The 21652-nt window shown below is 32.0% G+C and overlaps 2 protein-coding genes across 2 annotated transcripts in view; both read left to right on the top strand.

Annotated features, from left to right (window-relative positions):
- Positions 1-3386: 3386 nt before the first annotated feature.
- LOC131849536 (uncharacterized) lies at positions 3387-9572 on the top strand. The gene is made up of 4 exons (XM_059199623.1): positions 3387-3391; positions 4494-4610; positions 6037-6187; positions 8760-9572. The coding sequence occupies exons 1-4, from the start codon at positions 3387-3389 to the stop codon at positions 9120-9122; spliced, it is 636 nt and encodes a 211-aa protein (XP_059055606.1). The 3' UTR covers positions 9123-9572.
- A 6616-nt stretch (positions 9573-16188) lies between these two features.
- Positions 16189-21652, top strand: part of LOC131849455 (uncharacterized) — a 34914-nt gene continuing 29450 nt past the window's right edge. The window contains exons 1-4 of the mRNA XM_059199535.1: positions 16189-16315; positions 19051-19204; positions 20430-20627; positions 21264-21411. Of these exons, the coding sequence (XP_059055518.1) occupies positions 16189-16315; positions 19051-19204; positions 20430-20627; positions 21264-21411 (627 nt within the window). The remainder of the gene's footprint in view (positions 16316-19050; positions 19205-20429; positions 20628-21263; positions 21412-21652) is intronic.

Below are 21652 nucleotides of genomic sequence, written 5' to 3'. Positions count from 1 at the left end.
GAGGCCTTGAAGGCAATAGTTGTGTAGTATGTATTGATATGTGAATGGCATTTTTTATATATGATAATGGAATGATGTAGGTTCATTCCAGGCAGGCAACCGTTAACGCAGGCAGTTAACCGTTTACGCTGGAGGGGCAGCAGCGGAGGATGATAAAATGAGACTGTAGTTAGATCAGTTGGAAATGGCAATTTACCACGATGATTTCCAGGACCACTTGACATGGTACATTGCTAGCAATGGAGTCAACAATCCACATCACTAACTATCCCCTTCTCCCTGTGTACAAGTATATGGTAACTGTAAAGGATGGAACTAAAACACCGACTTATTTTCACAAACTGAGAGCACGCACTTATTTTATATGTGACACCGAGCGTCACCGCGATCGTCTGAATCCGACTACAATATTGTGTAGAAAACGGGTAGAAATCTACCCGTTTTCTACGTTTAATATAAATATATTAATTACATTCTGCGCACCCTCATATGTATTTATTAAAAAATGACAAAGAACGACGTATCGTGTATATTTATGTATATATACGTACATATAATAATAAAATTAACTAATTAAAAATAAAAGATATACAATATTTTGATAACGTAGTGCGTCGCCTACAGTAACCTAATAAATATGATGTATGACTTTATGAGATGTATTTCGATTGAAGGCTGAATTATAGCAGTGAAATTACAGGGTACAGTGGATTCTCAAAATCAAATAAAAATATCTTTATTTATGTAGGTCTATTATAGACTAGTCTAGTCCCAAGCTAAGCAGTGCTTGTTATATAGGTCCTAGATAACTGATAGAAATAATTGAATACATTTTTTGTCAATACATACAAAACATACATAAAAAGCACCCAGACCAATACAAACAATCGTAGTCATGAATACAAATGTGTCTTATGCTAGAAATTGAACACGCGACTATCGGACGAAAAAGCGTTGTGCTAAACCCTTTGACCATCGTGGTTGTTGTTGAGATTTTTGAAGTAGATTAATTAAATCTCTTAGATTTATTACAAGTGTCACCGCTATCATTATTGATGTCAGTAAGTAATTAGCTATTATCTAACCAAAACAGATCAGATGAAAAAAAACGAGCGGCTCATGGCCTAGTGATTTACAACTAGACTTAACGCCAAAGATCTTGTTATAAATGTCAGTTCGAATCTGGCCGACACAAAAAATATTTGTTCATTTATATTTCTGACTAACACTTTGGCGTTGGAAAGTTTGATAACAAATCACATTGATCCGATAGGTGGCGGTATGATCGCTCTCTGCAAGGGAAGAATCAAATATACACATAGAAATGTGAACATGTCCAGTGTTACGTTGACGACTACAACAGTTAACAATGACTCTAACTACCCCATCAGGGATTAGTCATGAAGGTATATTATGTATTATTAAATATAAGTAATTTTTACCTATATATACCTAATAATAATATTTGTTTGCAAGTATATTATTATTATTATATAAATAGACTAGACGAAAAAAGATGTAATACCACAATATAGAGTTAAACCACATTATTTAATACAAAAACTTAATCGTTTTGTTAAACGAAAATCACGTAATATCACAGATACAATAGAAATGTGTTTTTTCTATTTTGGCCAGAAAATTCTGTCGACGAGAATCAATTGTAACATGGTTTTTTCTTCATAAAATCATTACGTTTTTGTTATAAGTCAAGTTCAGGGTTAAGACGTTTATTGGAAATTTATCGTTTATCTACCGCTATCGTGTGTATTGTTACGTGGGAACAAAGCACAGGCAAGATAACTTAAGAAGACAAAGCAATAGATTCACCGATGTTTAAAGCAAGGACTTCAGACTCCGCTTTTCGGCTTAAAATGATGTACTTATATATAAAACATTAACAGTATTCATATGCATAAGTGTTTAAAATGTCATTATACCTATTTTTGTCTTTCAACATAAGTATATATGTACAAAGTCCTTAAACAATCACTACATTATAGATGAAAAAAAGAAAAGGTTTTGTTAGAAAGAGCACAATTAAAAATCAAGTAAACTGGCTTGCAGCACCGTGTGTATATTTACACGAACCATTTGGAGCCACTTTTGACCCCCTCATAACTCAAAAACTCTATCACACAAACCTGTCAAATTTGGTTCATATATTGAGACTTGCGAGATAAATATGTGTTCCAAATTTCATAAACCTATCTCAAACGGTTATTTAGATATTAATGTCCAAAAATCGTCATTTTTATCACTGATCAACTATAGATCAAAATTATAACCCACTTCCAGATGACCTAGGAAGTTCAAATTTGGCATGCAGATAGGTAATTAGGTGAATATAAAGGAAAAAATCTGAAACTGGTAAATTGTTATCATTTTACTACAATTTTTCACTTTAATTGATTATATTTCAACTTATACTGGACGAAGACTAAAATTCTATGAAAACGTCGATATACACCAATTGACATTGATCCCTGGCGAAAAATTTCATCTTGTACTGGACGGAAAGTAATATTGTATGAAAACGTCGATCATTACCAATTTACGTTGACCCCTTCACATCAGTGTCGATAACTAGCAAACTTCAAATATTGCATTGAGCGATAAACACTAGTTGCTATAATTTAGATTCTGTCTAAAATATACTCGTACTTATAACTAGGAGTATAGTCGAATTTCGTATTTATTATGTTATTAACTGAGATTTGGTATTAATTATTATTTCAATATTTAGCGCACATCGATAGTGTAAAATCATTATTTTTATAAATAATTATTAAATAATAGACATTTCGGTATAGGGCGCCGCGGCGGCGCCGTGTGGGAGCGGTGCGATAAAACGTTGACGCGAACCTGTCCGAGCGAATGGCAGCCGCCCTCATATGTCTCAATGTTTTGTTTCTCGATATCTAACCTATAAGGTTGCGATTTATGCTACGAAATTTATAGCTTTCTTAAATTATACTTATATATTTGTGGTTATATTATTATTACATTATCTTAGTAAATACGTATGGTATAGACAATAGTTTAAACCAAAAATTAATAACAATTTTAGTATAGTTATAAGTAGGAATGTATAGTTAACTCGAGAATGAGAACTCATTGGTAACAAATTGTTTTCTTGAGAATTCAATAGATAACAGTCAATTTGTTACATAATCGTCTTTACGAACTATAACGTGTCAATACGAAGTTTCAGATATTAAATAATGTATATGTTGAAAGAGAACAATTCCGTATTTGCTTAACATATGCTATTACTATCCACAAATCACAAGGCCTTAGTTTTGGCAGTCCTCTTCTCAACATAGGCTCCTCCATATTTAATAAAGGGCAGGTTTACGTTGGACTCTCCAGAGTTAAAACCTTAGATGGGGTACGTCTTAACAGTTTAGATCCAAGTCACGAGAGCTCTATTGTAGAGTACAACCATCTGTGGACGTTATACCGCCCCGATTTGCCCAAAAATTCCTGATACTGAATTGGCTTTGGACTTCAACATTTAAAAGTTACAAGAAAATATAGAAAATAACACAAAAAAAAGACAATTATACCCCGTAAATATACGAAAATACAGTAATTTATCAAAAATAATTTGGTATTAATTTAGTTATAAATATGTACCTAGTATAATTTATGTACAAAAAGTAATGATATCCCATCAAAAACATAAATGTGAAATGATAGCCGAGTTTAATATTATGATATATGCCTTGATTGTTGACTTCTACGACAAAAGAGATGAGATCTAAATGGGTGCCAAGTTCAATGGTCTGTCCTGAAATGTATTTATAACAATATAAAATATCATTTCTTCTTATAACTTAGGATAATATACTGTAGCCTAAGGTCTAACTTGGCTAGTTTTCATATACGAAATATACTGTAGCCTTCGCAAGTTCTAAACATGTTACTTGTCGGTTCCTATTTTAATATTAATAGTAACTAGCAATCGAAAGTAATAATTGGTATATGAGAACTGGCCAAGTTAGACCTTAGGCTACAGTATATTATCCTAAGTTATAAGAAGAAATGATATTTTATATTGTTATAAATACATTTCAGGACAGACCATTGAACTTGGCACCCATTTAGATCTCATCTCTTTTGTCGTAGAAGTCAACAATCAAGCCATATATCATAATATTAAACTCGGCTATCATTTCACATTTATGTTTTTGATGGGATTTTATATGTACACTAGCCATATATCGAATATTATTCTCAATAGTTCGCGTATTTTTTTGTAAAAGAGGGTACGAAATTTTGCTTACCGTATTAATTATGATGTACCTACACAAATATATATATATATTAAAATAGTTATTACTGAGATTATTTGAATAAGGTTTACTTTTAAGTTTTAGTTTCTACTAGCTCTCGCTTACTCTTCTATAACCTCCACATTAAGACAAATAATTCACAATACATTATTACACAATATTTTTTATTAAACGAAATCTTTTACCCATTGACAGGGCATTGTCTCTTCTTACTGGCTTCGTTGTGCGCACACGGACCACTAGTGGGAGCTGGCTGGGCTACGTGTCCAGATCAGACCCTCGTGGAGCATTACCAGCTTGGTTGGTCAACAGGTGAGAATGTTACATGATAAATAATACGATGTTGTAAATTGTGACGATGTAGTAGTTATTAAGTTTGTTATGAAGTCTGTAATCCTTATTTTTGTTTATTTTGCTATGCAAAATCATACACTGCATGTTATGACGCGCCTATTTCATTGTATGTAAGCATTATATAATTGTAAAAATCAAGTATAAGTGTAAATGTAACTGCGTCTCCGTAGATGGTATTAAATATGGCAATGATAAAATCTGTTAAATAAAATGGCAAGAAATTAAGCTATTTATTTTCAACGGTTGTTTATTCAATGTTATTTGAATGGGAAGCAAGCTGACGATCTCTCTTATGAAATATAGACCGTTACCTAAATATTATTTTAATAATCATGGATGATTCACACAGCTCTATCTATTACCTAAGCAGATCTGTGTTATGGTCAGTAATATGGTATATATTACTGATAGAATACTTCGATACATTCTCCTTTGGAAATGCGTACATTATACTTGGAAAACATCCAGACGAGATCACAATATGAATATGTGTATTTCTTTCATACCCTTTAATTATACTATATCCTATTCTTTATACCGGAATTCGTCATCGGCTCAGTTGCACTAACTTCAAAATCAATTGTAAAGGTGCGATTTAACAAATAAAAAGTGAGGTATATAGACTTTGTAAAACTAGAAACAATCTCAATCATTTATCATATCAACAATTGTGATTAATGCATAATGCCTGGACATGTTTATTTTCTGATTGTTCAGTTGTCAGGACTGTATAAAAGAAAATATTAAAAAAAGATATGGAAAAGTAATACAATATGATTAAATGGTATGAATACAAAAATTACTTACACTTTTGCAGTTGTTTACATTGTTATCAAACCCGTTCGCAGCCGGGACGTATAGCTAGTTATTTATAAATAATGTACACGGCTAGAGTGAGTAATAAAATATAATAGTTTTGTATATGAACATTGTTCTAATTTGTGCTACCTTAATTGCTCCAGACACGCTCTCGGCGGCAATGCTAATTATTTTTACATGTCGCATGTTTACAACTACCATGTGTATATTTATTCATGTTCAGGGTATATATTTTATAGCTATATTATCATCAACTGCTGGATATAGCAAAGCTGGGTACGATCTTTAGCTCTATCGTCGCTCTACTTAGCTGCGGGGAGTGTAGGTACGCTACGTTTGCCATTACGCAGTCTTCATTCTAGGACATATCTACCATCTCATTATATTTTCAAATATATCTTCTCTAATTAATTTAATGTTTGTAAAATTCTGATGGACATCTATATTTTTGAAATCAATGTTTTACGAGTAGCTTTGCTTTAAAGTTATCTTGTTTATCATTCCAATTAGAAAAATATATACTATATTAGGTATCTAAGTCTGTGGATGGTTTAAATGTTGGCAGGGTGACGGCGCAGCTGGCTCCACGCCTTGTTCACCAACTGCATGCTGCAGCACGGCGATATCCTGGTTGGAAGGCTCTGACAGATCTACCCTACCATAAGCCCTGGAGGCACCCTGAGCAAGTGCCATCGTATAGGATTTCATTAGCCGATGTAAGAACTTTTTTATTAGTGTTAGATCGTATGTTTTTTTTAATTTACTTGGTAGAGTTCCTAAGAGCGCAATAGCGCTCCTAGACTAGCATCTAGCGCTCCGCAGGGAAGACATGATTAAAATTGGACAATGGTTCAAGATACAGATTTTTTGCAGGAAAATTTATAAATGACATTAAAATCAATTTTGGCTTTTTTGTGCACACATTCATGAAAAGGCGTGGCACTCAAACGGTTAATCTTTAATGATGAAATGGAGCCGTCTGCAGCTCTGGACTGGACCTCTTGAATATAACACAACGAGCCAAAGTATTCAAGAAAATTTAGCAAAGAGGCTAAAAATGACTTCATTCATTCATTCTGATTCATATTTAAAAATATTACACTATAAAAACAGTTAAATAGCTTATACAGTTTAGATTTTACAGTTGAACAACTGTTATAATTAGTTAGTCAGTATTAGGAGACTGCCTTTAACTTTTGAAGACATTTTGACCTACATTCACAGGTTTGGGGAAAAGCAATTATGTTGTTTGTTATGTACACAAGTTTACGTTTGCGTTGGAATCTCATTTACTGTTAAATATATGTTTAAGTTATATTCCATTCCCAGGAATTTCGCGTATACTTACCTACCTAAGTCCAAAGTCAAGTTTCGAGCTTCAAGCGTATGCGCTATGTTGATAGTCCAGTAGACGATGTTTTTTTATATGTACGCAGTGATAACTACTGTTTTTAATATACCCCTTAGAAATGTTTAATTTTGTAATGAAATCAAAGTTATACAAAAGAATATTAATATTTTTATAACTCTTTGATAACAATTTATAAAATCTCGTAAAAACTTTACGTTACTATTTTAATATAGAAATTTGTTTTGTAATTCATGGTGGTAAATTTAGGAGTTACGATTCCAAATGATGTACATGTATACAGATGTCATCTTTCTAGCGTAGGTACAGATGAATGGTAGTAATTTATTTTTCTGAGCTGTTGTTTTTCTGCATATATCTTACGTGATGCCCATTTTGTTACAAATATGACTTACTTATCTGGTAGGCGCGACTCGCTACATTTTTGCAAGAAAAGATGACAATCATATATGATTGCGGGATCATAATATATAGAATCATGTCATGTTATGTAATATCTTAGAGGCAAGCAGGATTGCTTGACATCATTAAGAAGGATGTAGAAAAGCTTTAGTCAGGAGAATATAAAACTTGAAGGGTAAAATGCTCCTGGTGTAATAACCATAATTTTGTATGGAGAGAGACTGACTGGATATAACTTTGATGAGTTGATGACTTTTTGTTCCGGAAATAAACATTGACATGGTAACTATTTATCAAGTTAGGTTTTGGTAACAGTGGACAATGTTATGGGTAAGAGTTAGTCGTAGTTATTATTTAATGGAATGGCAAATAAACTGAAGGTTCACTTATAAGCTATAAGTGGCATCGCTTATATACTTGAACAATATAAATGACACGATATACTACAGACATGTGTTAACAGAGTCAGCTTAGTCTTCTTCAATGACTCTATACCTTTTAATAGAAATACACTTTACGAAGCAAGCTGCTTGGCAGCTGAAATGGATGAGACAAAGGTAGCCACTGTAAAAACATACAACCTCAATAAAGTTGTATTGTATATGTGTAGCTTTATTATTCATGACATTTTCTTCAAGAACCTGTTTATGTTTGCATGAACATCTTATCTCGAGGCAGAAGATTTTTCTTGAACATTTCTAACCCTTTATATTCCACAAAATCCAATTACATTAACAGGGTAACGGATTCTTTGAAAACTTTCAAACACTCTCGAACTCATCGTTTGGGAATTTCAAAAGAAAGTTCCGTCGCAATTTCACCTAAATTTATTCATCGTATTATTTGTAAACGATTCAAAGAGCGTGGAATGCCTAACTGGTAATACCTAATTACTTAAAAAAATATAATTCGACATAAAAAATCCGCGCTGTTTTTTAAACTCAATAAATTGTAGATATTTATTGATACGCTATTGATCCAACTTCATCCTCATGCCTCAAGGCTTTCTTCATATGCTTCATATGCTGATCACAATCACAAACACCTCTAGATAGTAGGCTTTCCCTAAACGATTTCAGCGACATGGAAATTAAAGGCGATCTTGATCGCTCCGCACCACTGCTTGAAAATCGCCCCTGAATTAGGGCCTTCTGTAGACAATCTTACACTAGTGCCTCCTAGCTAAAATAGCGCGTAGTGCAGGCGGATCAATTATTCCATCATAATCTATAAAAAATATTACACCTATATGTGAAATTCTATAAAGATTTTTGGATGTTATATCATGAATAAAATATAGTTAAAATCTTAGAATATAGATACGAGGAATATTTTACAATGTCGTCTGCTTGTCTTCAAAGATAGCACGTTCTGAGTGCCTTCTAAAATTCTTACATCTTCATCTTCATCTCTTTTCTTCCTCGAAATAGACTTAACAAAATTATAGCCCCTATTGCTTTCTTTCTAGCGTTACGTAAAGCTTCATGTCGAAAGTGTATGTTTAATTTTATTTTCAGTGCATAGACCCTGACGCACCGCCTCCTCCGGAGGAACCGAAACCGGACACCTCTAAAAATAAGCTAGTAGTGCCGTCAACAAGAGAAATTGAAAGCCACAGCGTTGAAGATCTTGGAGACATATCATCAGAATTCAGCGTAGAAGTAGAAGAGGAACTGCCAGATTTAACCCAAGACCCAACTAAGAAAAAAGGCAAATTCTATAAACTCGTTAAGTCAATGAAAAATAGAAGAAAAAGCGTACAAGTTGCTAAGAGTGCTGATAATCTTGTTGACAGTAAACCCCTAGAAGATAAACAGGAGAAAAAGAAAGGTTTTAAATTTCATCGCAGATTTAGTCTCAGTAGAGGTAGAGAGGATTGACCATATTTTATTGATTGATCCAAAAACACAATATCAAACTGATACACTCCATATCATATATGTAGTTAAAAATTTTTGTTAAAACCTATTTATTTATATTAAAAACAAATTTTAACCGTTAGACTGACACGTTCTTTGAAATGAAAAACATATTTTAACAAAAAAGGATATAAAAAATTTGGTACCTTAAATACATAGCAATATAAGAAAAAACAGTTTATACGAGTATTTCAGTAAATTATTAAATAGGAAATATCACTGACGAAAACTATCATTTCACGGACATTCTACAATTCCAACTCAGTTATATATATTCTAAATAAGTATAATATGTACTCAATGTATCTTTGTTGTTTGAAAATATTTACATATCTTACACAAACGCACATGTAAGTTTGATGGAGGTTAAGATTAGATAATTGCTATGGCTCGCCTGAATCTTTCTTCTAGTATAGCTCTTATAATATAATCATTTTTACTTCCAAATAACGCTAGCATGAATATAGTAGGTACAGTGCTGGCGAGTATATATATCTTTATGATATTTAATTGGTTTTAATAAGCATATATATTATTATAGTATTATACATTTAGTTTTTAAAACTAGATTTCAAATAAAATAAAACATGATTTCTTTCGTACTTTTTATTCAATAAAAATGAGTATTCTCTAGCACTTCTGTGTTTATTCGGATATAATTTGTAATATTTCACTGTACGGCGCGTCGTACGTTTGCTATTTGGTAATATTCCTGACTATTTGGTAGATTCCTAACTTTCAACCGAAACGAAGTAGTAATGTGTTTGTCAGTTACCAGCAATAAATATTTGTCATTGAATTGGGATAAATCAATACATTTATCTGAATTCAACGAAAGTTGACAAATAGTTATATTTTTCGTTTCATTATTCTTCTAAACCCGTTATCAATTTGTAACTATGGCACTGTACTAAAATTAGCATTATTTGGTTACGGCTATATATTTTTATTGAGCATTTATAATAATAGGTGCCACAGACAGCACTGGAAAAAATATCTGATTAATAGGTCTATGGTATCTTTTATTTTAAATGCTCTTCATCTATCACTAAGTACTTGATTATCTTTAATACTAAAGATTAAGGCAGACAGAGAAGGGGTTATTTAAGGGTTATTTTTATTCACTCCTATAATCGACTTTTAACTTTAAAGAGCTTACTAATAAAGTAAATAAGTAATAGCTAAACTTTACGTCAAGTATACATGTTAATTGATGTCGAAGAGAGATACAATGTAATGTATATGTTAAAATGTTATAATAAGCTGTTATTGTAGTTAGTTTGTTATTTAGCTAGATCTACTTGTACAATCTTTAAATATCAGACGGTCTAAAATGGCCACGGTCGATGAGTATTATAATACAGTTAAGGGTCATGGATCTATTTTATTTAATTTTAAGTCCAATAAAAGTTAAATTAGAATTATCATTATTGGTTTGTTTATATGTTATTATTTTAAAAATACATCGTCCTCTTCAAACGTAGTATGTCTTTTTTTTTCGAAGTATTCTAATTCTGTTGGGCTCAGCTAGTCTTTATAACTTCACCTAACGATAGGGGGCGACTACAGATGGCAGTCCAAATATGCCTCCCCAGTACATCGTCCTTTAACTGCTGTATCTTTGCTTGCTCTTCTTTTATGTATGTTTTCCTCTTTGACACATTCCATTCATATTTTGTTCGATCATTTTCTACATTCCCTTTCATATTAAGTAACTTTATTAAAACAAACTTTATTTACGACTACAATATCAACTATTGAAACAACGTCTGAGCTAGATTTACAGGCCGGTATAATATCTACAGAGCTGATACTTAAGTCATATTTTCTATTGTTAACTAAATCTAAAAAATCAAAAATATCTAAACTAAGGTGTCTGAGTACCTTCTTTACTGATTATGATGTATTGTTTCATTATCCTATTGTTAAATATCCCACGGCCATATTAGATCCTCAGAGACACGAGACGGGTGGCAAAAGATTTCTAAATATCTCCCAGTAATGGTACAAGCAATGGCTTTATTAACCTTAGCATTTTCGTAAAATTTTCGATCATAAAAATTAAGATTTCCGTACTTAGGCGTGAATCAATTTGTTAATTGCCTAGAAGTTTAATATCGGAGAAGTGGAAAAGCAAATCAGGACCTACAATAATCTATCTATGTGTAAATGTACTAGAAATTTATGCATTGGTCTTAGGATTATTGTCAGGCAAAGGCTACTTGTGGGTAAGGAACAAGTGACACATCAATATAGGTACTATTTTTTTCTTTCTCAAACGTTCAATAGCGTACATGTGTTGCGAATTTTCTAGCAGGCTCAATCTCTCTCTCTACTTTACGCTCTTACTCTGACATCTCTGAGATTTTACTATACATATAAAGTTGTACATATAATGTGATCTCTTGTAATGATACTAATTAATACCTGCATACAGATATTTCATATTATTCTTAATTATCGAGAAATTAATTCAGTTAAATTAAATTCGGAAGATCGAAAAGTTATAATAAAAGAAGTTAAACAATAATAGAACTTATTTTTTGTGTTATGCCTGCACTTTATCTATTTCAAAGCGTTGAATGCAGTATTCTTTCTATAAGTCTAATACCTATTTTACCATTGTTAAGTAGGTACTGTTATTAAAACTATAAACTTGAAGTTTTTAAAGTATAAGTAGTTATGGAAAAGTTGTTAGCAAAATTGTTGTATGTAGCCTTAAGAATGTAGTTAATCTCTCTCTTGCAAAGTTCCGAAATATCTATATAAATTTAGTCGAAAATTCTGTAGATTCCACAGTCAAGCGATACGATTATTAATAATGTCCGATCCAAATTGTTGAGCGTCGTCGGTACGAGTAATATTGTGAGCCTACTTTAAACGTTTCTGTTCTTTTCGGTTTCGATAATAAATTAGTTGAAACTGTAACCATAATAGAAACTACATTAATCAGTAGTATTTTTTTATATATACAATTTTGGTCCAGTCGTAATATCTAGTCGGTTGGACTTTACGACGGTTGGTATACTGTCGGTTAGTCGTCAGGATGCCTGAATGCGACTAACGTAACGAATGAACTCCGTTTTGGTATCTTTTGCGGCTTACCGACCGTATATCAACTGCCTAATACTATTTAAAGTTTTTATAATTTTCAAAATGCTAGACTATTGTCCTATATTTATTTATTTATTACTGAGATGCTTTGTACATAATGCTAAATACGATTTTTAAGGTTGTAATTGGACATCAATTGATGAGTCTCATATATTGAGGATGATTGTAATTTAGTACACTAAGCCCCAAAAATGTTTCCAAAATAATAAATCGTGTTTTTCTACCAAAATAACATACACGTAAGGAACGTCTCTAGATATATATAAATTTATTCTAAATGTGTGCTTGGCTGTGAAACTATTCTATTTGTTGGTTTGTATAATACTATTGTAATCGCTGCAATAATTCGTTTTCTGTGAACAATAAATGTATATTATAACGTCTGAACTTCACGTTCTAAGATTGTTTATATGTATCAATAAAATTATATCAACATAAAAATTTGTATGAGAAAAAAAATATTTTATTTACCTATTATGTATAACCTGTAGAGGCCTTGAAGGCAATAGTTGTGTAGTATGTATTGATATGTGAATGGCATTTTTTATATATGATAATGGAATGATGTAGGTTCATTCCAGGCAGGCAACCGTTAACGCAGGCAGTTAACCGTTTACGCTGGAGGGGCAGCAGCGGAGGATGATAAAATGAGACTGTAGTTAGATCAGTTGGAAATGGCAATTTACCACGATGATTTCCAGGACCACTTGACATGGTACATTGCTAGCAATGGAGTCAACAATCCACATCACTAACTATCCCCTTCTCCCTGTGTACAAGTATATGGTAACTGTAAAGGATGGAACTAAAACACCGACTTATTTTCACAAACTGAGAGCACGCACTTATTTTATATGTGACACCGAGCGTCACCGCGATCGTCTGAATCCGACTACAATATTGTGTAGAAAACGGGTAGAAATCTACCCGTTTTCTACGTTTAATATAAATATATTAATTACATTCTGCGCACCCTCATATGTATTTATTAAAAAATGACAAAGAACGACGTATCGTGTATATTTATGTATATATACGTACATATAATAATAAAATTAACTAATTAAAAATAAAAGATATACAATATTTTGATAACGTAGTGCGTCGCCTACAGTAACCTAATAAATATGATGTATGACTTTATGAGATGTATTTCGATTGAAGGCTGAATTATAGCAGTGAAATTACAGGGTACAGTGGATTCTCAAAATCAAATAAAAATATCTTTATTTATGTAGGTCTATTATAGACTAGTCTAGTCCCAAGCTAAGCAGTGCTTGTTATATAGGTCCTAGATAACTGATAGAAATAATTGAATACATTTTTTGTCAATACATACAAAACATACATAAAAAGCACCCAGACCAATACAAACAATCGTAGTCATGAATACAAATGTGTCTTATGCTAGAAATTGAACACGCGACTATCGGACGAAAAAGCGTTGTGCTAAACCCTTTGACCATCGTGGTTGTTGTTGAGATTTTTGAAGTAGATTAATTAAATCTCTTAGATTTATTACAAGTGTCACCGCTATCATTATTGATGTCAGTAAGTAATTAGCTATTATCTAACCAAAACAGATCAGATGAAAAAAAACGAGCGGCTCATGGCCTAGTGATTTACAACTAGACTTAACGCCAAAGATCTTGTTATAAATGTCAGTTCGAATCTGGCCGACACAAAAAATATTTGTTCATTTATATTTCTGACTAACACTTTGGCGTTGGAAAGTTTGATAACAAATCACATTGATCCGATAGGTGGCGGTATGATCGCTCTCTGCAAGGGAAGAATCAAATATACACATAGAAATGTGAACATGTCCAGTGTTACGTTGACGACTACAACAGTTAACAATGACTCTAACTACCCCATCAGGGATTAGTCATGAAGGTATATTATGTATTATTAAATATAAGTAATTTTTACCTATATATACCTAATAATAATATTTGTTTGCAAGTATATTATTATTATTATATAAATAGACTAGACGAAAAAAGATGTAATACCACAATATAGAGTTAAACCACATTATTTAATACAAAAACTTAATCGTTTTGTTAAACGAAAATCACGTAATATCACAGATACAATAGAAATGTGTTTTTTCTATTTTGGCCAGAAAATTCTGTCGACGAGAATCAATTGTAACATGGTTTTTTCTTCATAAAATCATTACGTTTTTGTTATAAGTCAAGTTCAGGGTTAAGACGTTTATTGGAAATTTATCGTTTATCTACCGCTATCGTGTGTATTGTTACGTGGGAACAAAGCACAGGCAAGATAACTTAAGAAGACAAAGCAATAGATTCACCGATGTTTAAAGCAAGGACTTCAGACTCCGCTTTTCGGCTTAAAATGATGTACTTATATATAAAACATTAACAGTATTCATATGCATAAGTGTTTAAAATGTCATTATACCTATTTTTGTCTTTCAACATAAGTATATATGTACAAAGTCCTTAAACAATCACTACATTATAGATGAAAAAAAGAAAAGGTTTTGTTAGAAAGAGCACAATTAAAAATCAACTCGACGGGAGTTGATTTTTAATTATGCTCATTCTAACAAAAGCGAACGGCGCTTAGTCTTATACCATAGAGGTAATTGTAATAATTAGCATACTTTTTATTATAAAAAGTAAAGTGGTCATAAAATATAAATAATAAAACAACATTAACATCTCCTTAATATATTAACGGCAAACAGTTTCAGTAATTGGCTATGGTTGATCAGCCTACAACAAAAACAGTAAAATGTTTCGTAAATCTGCATATTTTACAATTACAAGGAACTATCTGCATGCAAAGAGCGTTGTTATATATTCTGTAAATAAAAGAATGTAAAATGTAAAGATGCATAATAAAAACAATTTAATTAATAGTCTTATTTTAATGACTGAGCTGCTTTATCATATTCTGTAGAGTCGTTTTCTTAATATGAAAGAGATTACAGAGGGCTCTAATACTGAAATAGAATTCATAACGGGCTAAATTACCAAAAACATACGAAGTTCAATTAAATAAACGTTGAAATTGATTAAGATTTTGTTCTATCAGGACTTTAGTCTTCAATCTAGACAGAATATAGAAGAAACATAGAAAAGTTTATGAAAATAGAAGAAGGTAATGTAAAAGTAGATAATATCGAATAGAGTTTTTCTTCCTTTTTAAGTCATTAATATTACGTCGAGATACGTAAATAACGTAAATTTATAACACAAAAAAAACATTGAACCGTGCCTGAGCATTGTAGAAAAAAAGCGTAATTACCTTTCAGCTTTAGGCATGCGAAATGTATCACATCAACTATAGTGGTTGCACAGCTCTCGACTCAATCAATCGTTGATCCTGGTATAGAACGTTTGGTTCGTTCACAGCTGTCAGCTGTTCGCGCCAATTTTCTTTTTTTTTTAAGTCAAAGAGTATATTCCTATTCAGTTTCAAATGGACACATTTATTGTTAAGCATAGAGTACTATAATATTTACGTTTTCCTTTTATAAATTTCATAATAAACAGTGCTATGGGGAAAGTGCAAGAAGAGGTGAGTCTTTCATTTATACCTACAAATCTGTGTGATTATCAAGTCATATTTTATGATTGCGATTTGTTTTATAACTGTTTTACATCTACTAATAGATTATTGTCAATTTATATCGTTATTTTCAATTTTATTATTTAGCTATTTTAATAGTTTTTAGGACTTCGAACTTAAAAGGTAAAATGAAAATATTACTGTATGATGACGTCTGTTTTCTTTGAAACTAATAATTTGCAGGAGATTATACTTGTTATTAGTTGTTATAGATTTCATAAAACAGTAGGTGCTAAGTTAACTTTCAGGATAATTATACCCCAATGTTAAGTAAATTAAAAACCTCTTGTAATCTGTTTATTTCAAGATGGCGACAAGTTTATCGGAGAATTTATTGCCTCAAGTGATACCCAAGATTTCAGAGAAAACGTCAGATACTGCAAGTGATCCTGGCGACGAGGACTGTGATTGCAATGAAGTTAGCTACGGTACAGGTATTTAGTACTGAATATTGTAATCTAGTGGTTTACTACAATAATTTACAAATCAAAAAGGTCTCAACTTTGATTTTAACTATAATCAAACATCATAGCATTCATTTATGTATTTAACTGACTTGCTAGGAATGGAAGCAACGATATTAAACGAAGTTAACGTGTAAAACGGAGTTGATTGATTCGAGTATTTAAATTAGACCTCTCACAAATGCCAAATATTCTTGATTATTACTTATCGTATTTTTCGATGAATCAACATAGAATAGTGCACCTGCTGGGATAACGGTTACATCGGCAGTGCACCAGTGGAGGATGATTTGATCAGGATGAAATCAGGTTAGGCCATTATGGCTATTTCACCAGCTATACGGTATCTTAAAGAGAACGCATGGAGATCGATCTGAAAGAGTGTCTATATTGACATCACTGGGGCTAGTTGCTGTTACTAAAAAAAACCCCTCCCTCTGTCACACGATTATTTATTAGGTAGGCACTTCAGAATAGTATAGACATAATGGTATGTAAGCGCTCTGTTCCTGTGCGACGGGAGTAGTCGTAGCCGTTGTCCGTGATAGGTATTATGTACTTATTTCATTACTATTGGGTCAATGATCAAAACCAATGTCATGTTTGCATATATACAAATATTTATCTTCTTTCTTATTTATATTTAAATATAATAAAATCGTTAAGATGCAACTTTAACCTAAATTCACAGTTTCTGTATTAGAGTCCCAGAAAAAACTGCTGGGATTAGGATGAAATTTTCACAAAATACATTATTATTGTAATATTGGATAATTGTGTTTAGAAAAAAATCTCGATTAAAATATCAAAAAAATTGCAAATTTAAAAGTAAATTACCGATTACACTACTGTACGTGATATTTATGAAGAAGTCAAGTTTTTGTGTAATAATGTTGACAATATGATGATTCATATAATAATGGTGTTTATTTAAGTATATACATAGATTAGATAAAATTGGTTATTAGACAACAATGTCTAACAGTGGCAAAATAAATGACTCAATAAAATAACTCGGTTAGCGTGAAATTGTGATTTTACATGCAATATATCTCTTGTTACGATTGTTAATAGGCACTTAAAAATATATCTACTGTTAAGTTTGCACATTTTGCTTCTTTACTGTTTAAAATGTTATCTACTTGCTGTCAAGTGTCTTGCTGGCTGTCAGCCAGCGACTTTACCTGCGTAAACCATTAGTCTAATTAGAATTCATTTATTAGTATGATACATATACTAAAAAGTATAAGGTACATGACCTGGATATATAACCTTGTTTAACTTTCTATAGATTAATCTATAGTATAGGATGTTTAATTATTTTTTTATTTGTATACTTTACTGCACCAAATATATAAAACACTAAAAATACATTAACTGGTTCAAAATGCGGTACTATCGCTAAGCAATCTCTTCCAGACTATCTTTGGGTGGATAAAGAAAGTAAAGACAATAAAAGTAAAATTTATATATATTACAGATATTGTAATCGAAGTACAATACGTTATTTGGTCCACATAGAAACAAAACAAGGATTATAATTGTATTGAGTGGGAATAGAGCCTGCATTGGAAGGCTACGTATTGCGCTAAACGCCACCAAACGCCATCGACGTCGTCATGAAACATCTAGTCTTTGATTAACTAATACTTTTAGAACTAACTTGACTTAAGTTGAAGAAACATGAGGAAGAAACATGAGAAATAAACACTGGAATAATCACACAACACTTTTATTTGCACCTCCGATCAAAAACTAGTCCAATTAAAAGGAGGATCGAAGTTACAACGGCCTAAGCCAAAGTTTAAACCCCTGCCTGTGCCCATAGAATAAAGATAAATGCGTCCTATGTGTAAAAGTGGACAATTTCGAAAAATATTGACTTGTACAAACTATTCAAACCTAATATTTATTAGGTATAAGAATAATTTTCTTACAATTTACATACAGCTAGCTGAGACCGCGATTCCGTGCCGGTGTAACTTATTTTTGTAAACGGAATGTAAGCAAATTTAAGAGGAACATATTAGCTAAAACCGTAACTAAATCGTTAATACTATTTCTCTTATTAGCGTGCAGAAATGCACAGACAAAACGACGAAAATTGTATTTCTCCTATATTTTTCATATACAGACAATCAACATCTGTCTCAATTGTATTACAAGTATGTAAAGATTTTAAAATTTAACCACGCTTGGACTATTACAGTTATCCACGATAAATAGAAAAAAATGTTACCTGGAACGTATGAAATGATCATAGATATTTGTACATTTGACGGCCTCGTTGATTTAACAGGTATAATACACCGCCTTACCTCTGAAGGTCGCGGGTTCGATTCCTTACAAGCACAATATAACTGTTTGTAGTTGTCAGGGAATTTTCCGTATATTTATGTACGCAAAATGTTTTTAAGTATATACACATATCTACCAGCGCGCCGCCGCGTAAATTGTCCTGGGTCTTTATTGTTTTTATACATTTATTTATTACTCACAGAGTACTCGCCCCGGCTTCGCCCGGGGGTACGTGTATTATACATATAAACCTTCCTCTTGAATCACTCTATCTATTAAAAACAAAACAGCGTCAAAATCCGTTGCGTAGTTTTAAAGATTTAACCATACATAGGGACGGACAGACAGCGACAGCAACTTTGTTTTATACTATGTTGTAATAATGATGATAACCATATTGTTACCAGGTGACGCTGTGTTTGCGTGTTTTGTGGTTGCACCGCTTGTGGTCAGCGTATGGAGAGGGACGTGGGGCGTTATGGATCTCCATAGCACACTATTTCCATTCGCCCAGATATATGTGATGGGAATTGTTATACACATATGTTTTGCTTTAATAAGGTATGTTAAATTTTTAAAAAGTTATGTTTATTTTCAACATCCTCTATATTTAACCAATTTCATTTACTTGAAGTTAATTTAGGTGTGCTGCGCGTGCTTATCTGAATTACATTTTGATGATACATGTGAGTCTTAAATAAATTGAGATCGAATGATTTTTTTTTATAAAATATAATCGTAATCTTCCAAAATTTAATTTAATGGCGAGTACTATATAGCGAATATCATTACAATATAACGTCAAATAATAAAAGAATTCTTAAATTGGTCCAATGATTCTAGAATTTACTTTTCTTATAAGAATATCCGCTCTTTTTTTCTAATAGTAGATGTTAACAATATAATCCTTAATAAATACATTATATAAGCCTCAATTAGTGTTCTAAAAATAATATATGTACATATATATATATATATATATATTTATTTATTATATGAGATATACTGTACAAGTTGGTCTGGGTAGCTCAGTCTAACCTCAACAATACGTATAGCTTCCATTGTAAGCGGTTGTAGGATTACAGATAAAAAATAGAAAATTTTATACAAATACAGTTAACAAAAATTATTACAGAATAATCATTCTAAACGCAGTCTCATCACAAGAAGAATGAGCAATAGAAATAGAAATAATCTTTATGCAAATAAACTCATTACAAGCACTTTTGAATAGTCATATTTTGATTCTACCACACATTCGGAATGCAGATTCATCATAAGAAGAATGAGCAAGAAACTTGTTTGTTGCTCTTTGTAATAGATGTTTTTTTATATAAATAATTACAGTATAACAAGTAAGAGGCATGCGATAATCAACATAGAAATCGCTACGCACTCATTATTAGTGTAATTAGATAATATTGTTAGTGCTATGGATTTAAAGTTTTTCTATAAAAATATTATTATCGTTAACGAATTCTTCAATTTTATAGTAAGCTTAAACTAAGCAATAAACTTGCGTTTTGATCTTTTAAATAAATTTTCTTCAGCATTACATTTTTAAGATTCTGTGTGAATACAACTTGCCAAATAACAAATTTGACATAAGTAAATTAATAGTTACTTGATTTATGAAATAAATCAGTCATAGCTATCAGAGCAGACCAGTCATGATTTCTTAGTCGGGGCGATAACATGATGTCTCTTTATATATGAAGATTATAGCTACTATTCTAACTACATTAAAAAATATAAATATATTTATATATATTTCCTTTTGTACTAGATCTCAACTCTTAGCCCGATCAACTGGTGCTTGGAGTAACGAAGACGGCGGAGCTGGGAGGTGGCTACGAGAGAGGATTCTCTCCCGAGTTTACACGTATATATTTACACTCTCCTGCATCATGCATTGGAGAGGTGGCTGGGGCCTGCTGGATGCAACTGTTGTTGCCCTACTTCCAAATGATGATGACTCTCACAGGTGAGTCTTTATTGGTGGGGATATAGTCCATTACATTATCATTACTGTTTCTTAGCAACTGGCAACAGTGCTGACATTCTACGATTATGATTATATCGAAAAGACCAATTATATTGGCTTCTTGATTAGCCAATGAATGAATATATCAGTTGCTTACTTATGTTTGATAATAGAATGGTGCACTCGCCTGCGCTAACGTTCACGCTGACGGGGCACCTAGGAGCATGATAATATGAGTATAAGGTCAAGTCAGTTAGCCCATCGTGGTAAATTCACCATGAATTTATCATGATTATTTACTTTTGTTGATATATATAAGAATTTGGAACCCATTTTTCTCGAAAAAATTATATGGTTTCAGGGAAAGTTGTAGAACAAAAGTTGTTGGTTACTAAGAGTACTTTCAATTACTTTTCCGATTAACCTTGTATGGGGAACGCCGACGTATTCTTCACAAATATAGTAGACGACCTCGACTGTAGAGATAGGGATAAAAATATACACAGGGTCGAAAGGTCTTATGGGAATTTATTTTGAGTCCAAGATTGACAGTTGCTACTTACCATCAACAGCTTGCTGCTAACTCCAGTCTCATAAAATAAAATATTTAAAAAACTGCTTCATATATCTTTACAGACCGGTCCTTATAGCAGCATTTACGATATTCTTCTACGTGTCCATAACTTTGCTGCGATCGTCTCGTAATCTTCTGTCTCCGCCATATTTCGTTGTCACCGATGGAAAGGAACCCACATACCTCTTCACGACACGATTCAGGAAAACTGTAAGTAGTTTAATTAGTATTTATTAATGTTCTATATTAATTAACTTTATTTGTATTATCGAACAGTGAAACAGTCATATAATAGAATTTATTTATTTTAAAACTAAAGCAGATGGCGAATAAAAGAAGGTAATGTGATTTAATTTTCTTGTAGCTTCTTATATTATACACTTATATAAACATATACTATTTTAGTATCTAGTACATAAACAAAGACTATAGTATCTAGTGCTATTGTCTT

The sequence above is a fragment of the Achroia grisella genome, unplaced genomic scaffold (assembly GCF_030625045.1).
Source record: "Achroia grisella isolate CSIRO2021 unplaced genomic scaffold, CSIRO_AGI_Agris_v1 utg642, whole genome shotgun sequence".
Classification (NCBI taxonomy): Eukaryota; Metazoa; Arthropoda; class Insecta; order Lepidoptera; family Pyralidae; genus Achroia; species Achroia grisella.
The sequence above is the reverse complement of the archived record's forward strand: the minus strand, read 5'-3'. Positions and strand labels throughout refer to the sequence as shown.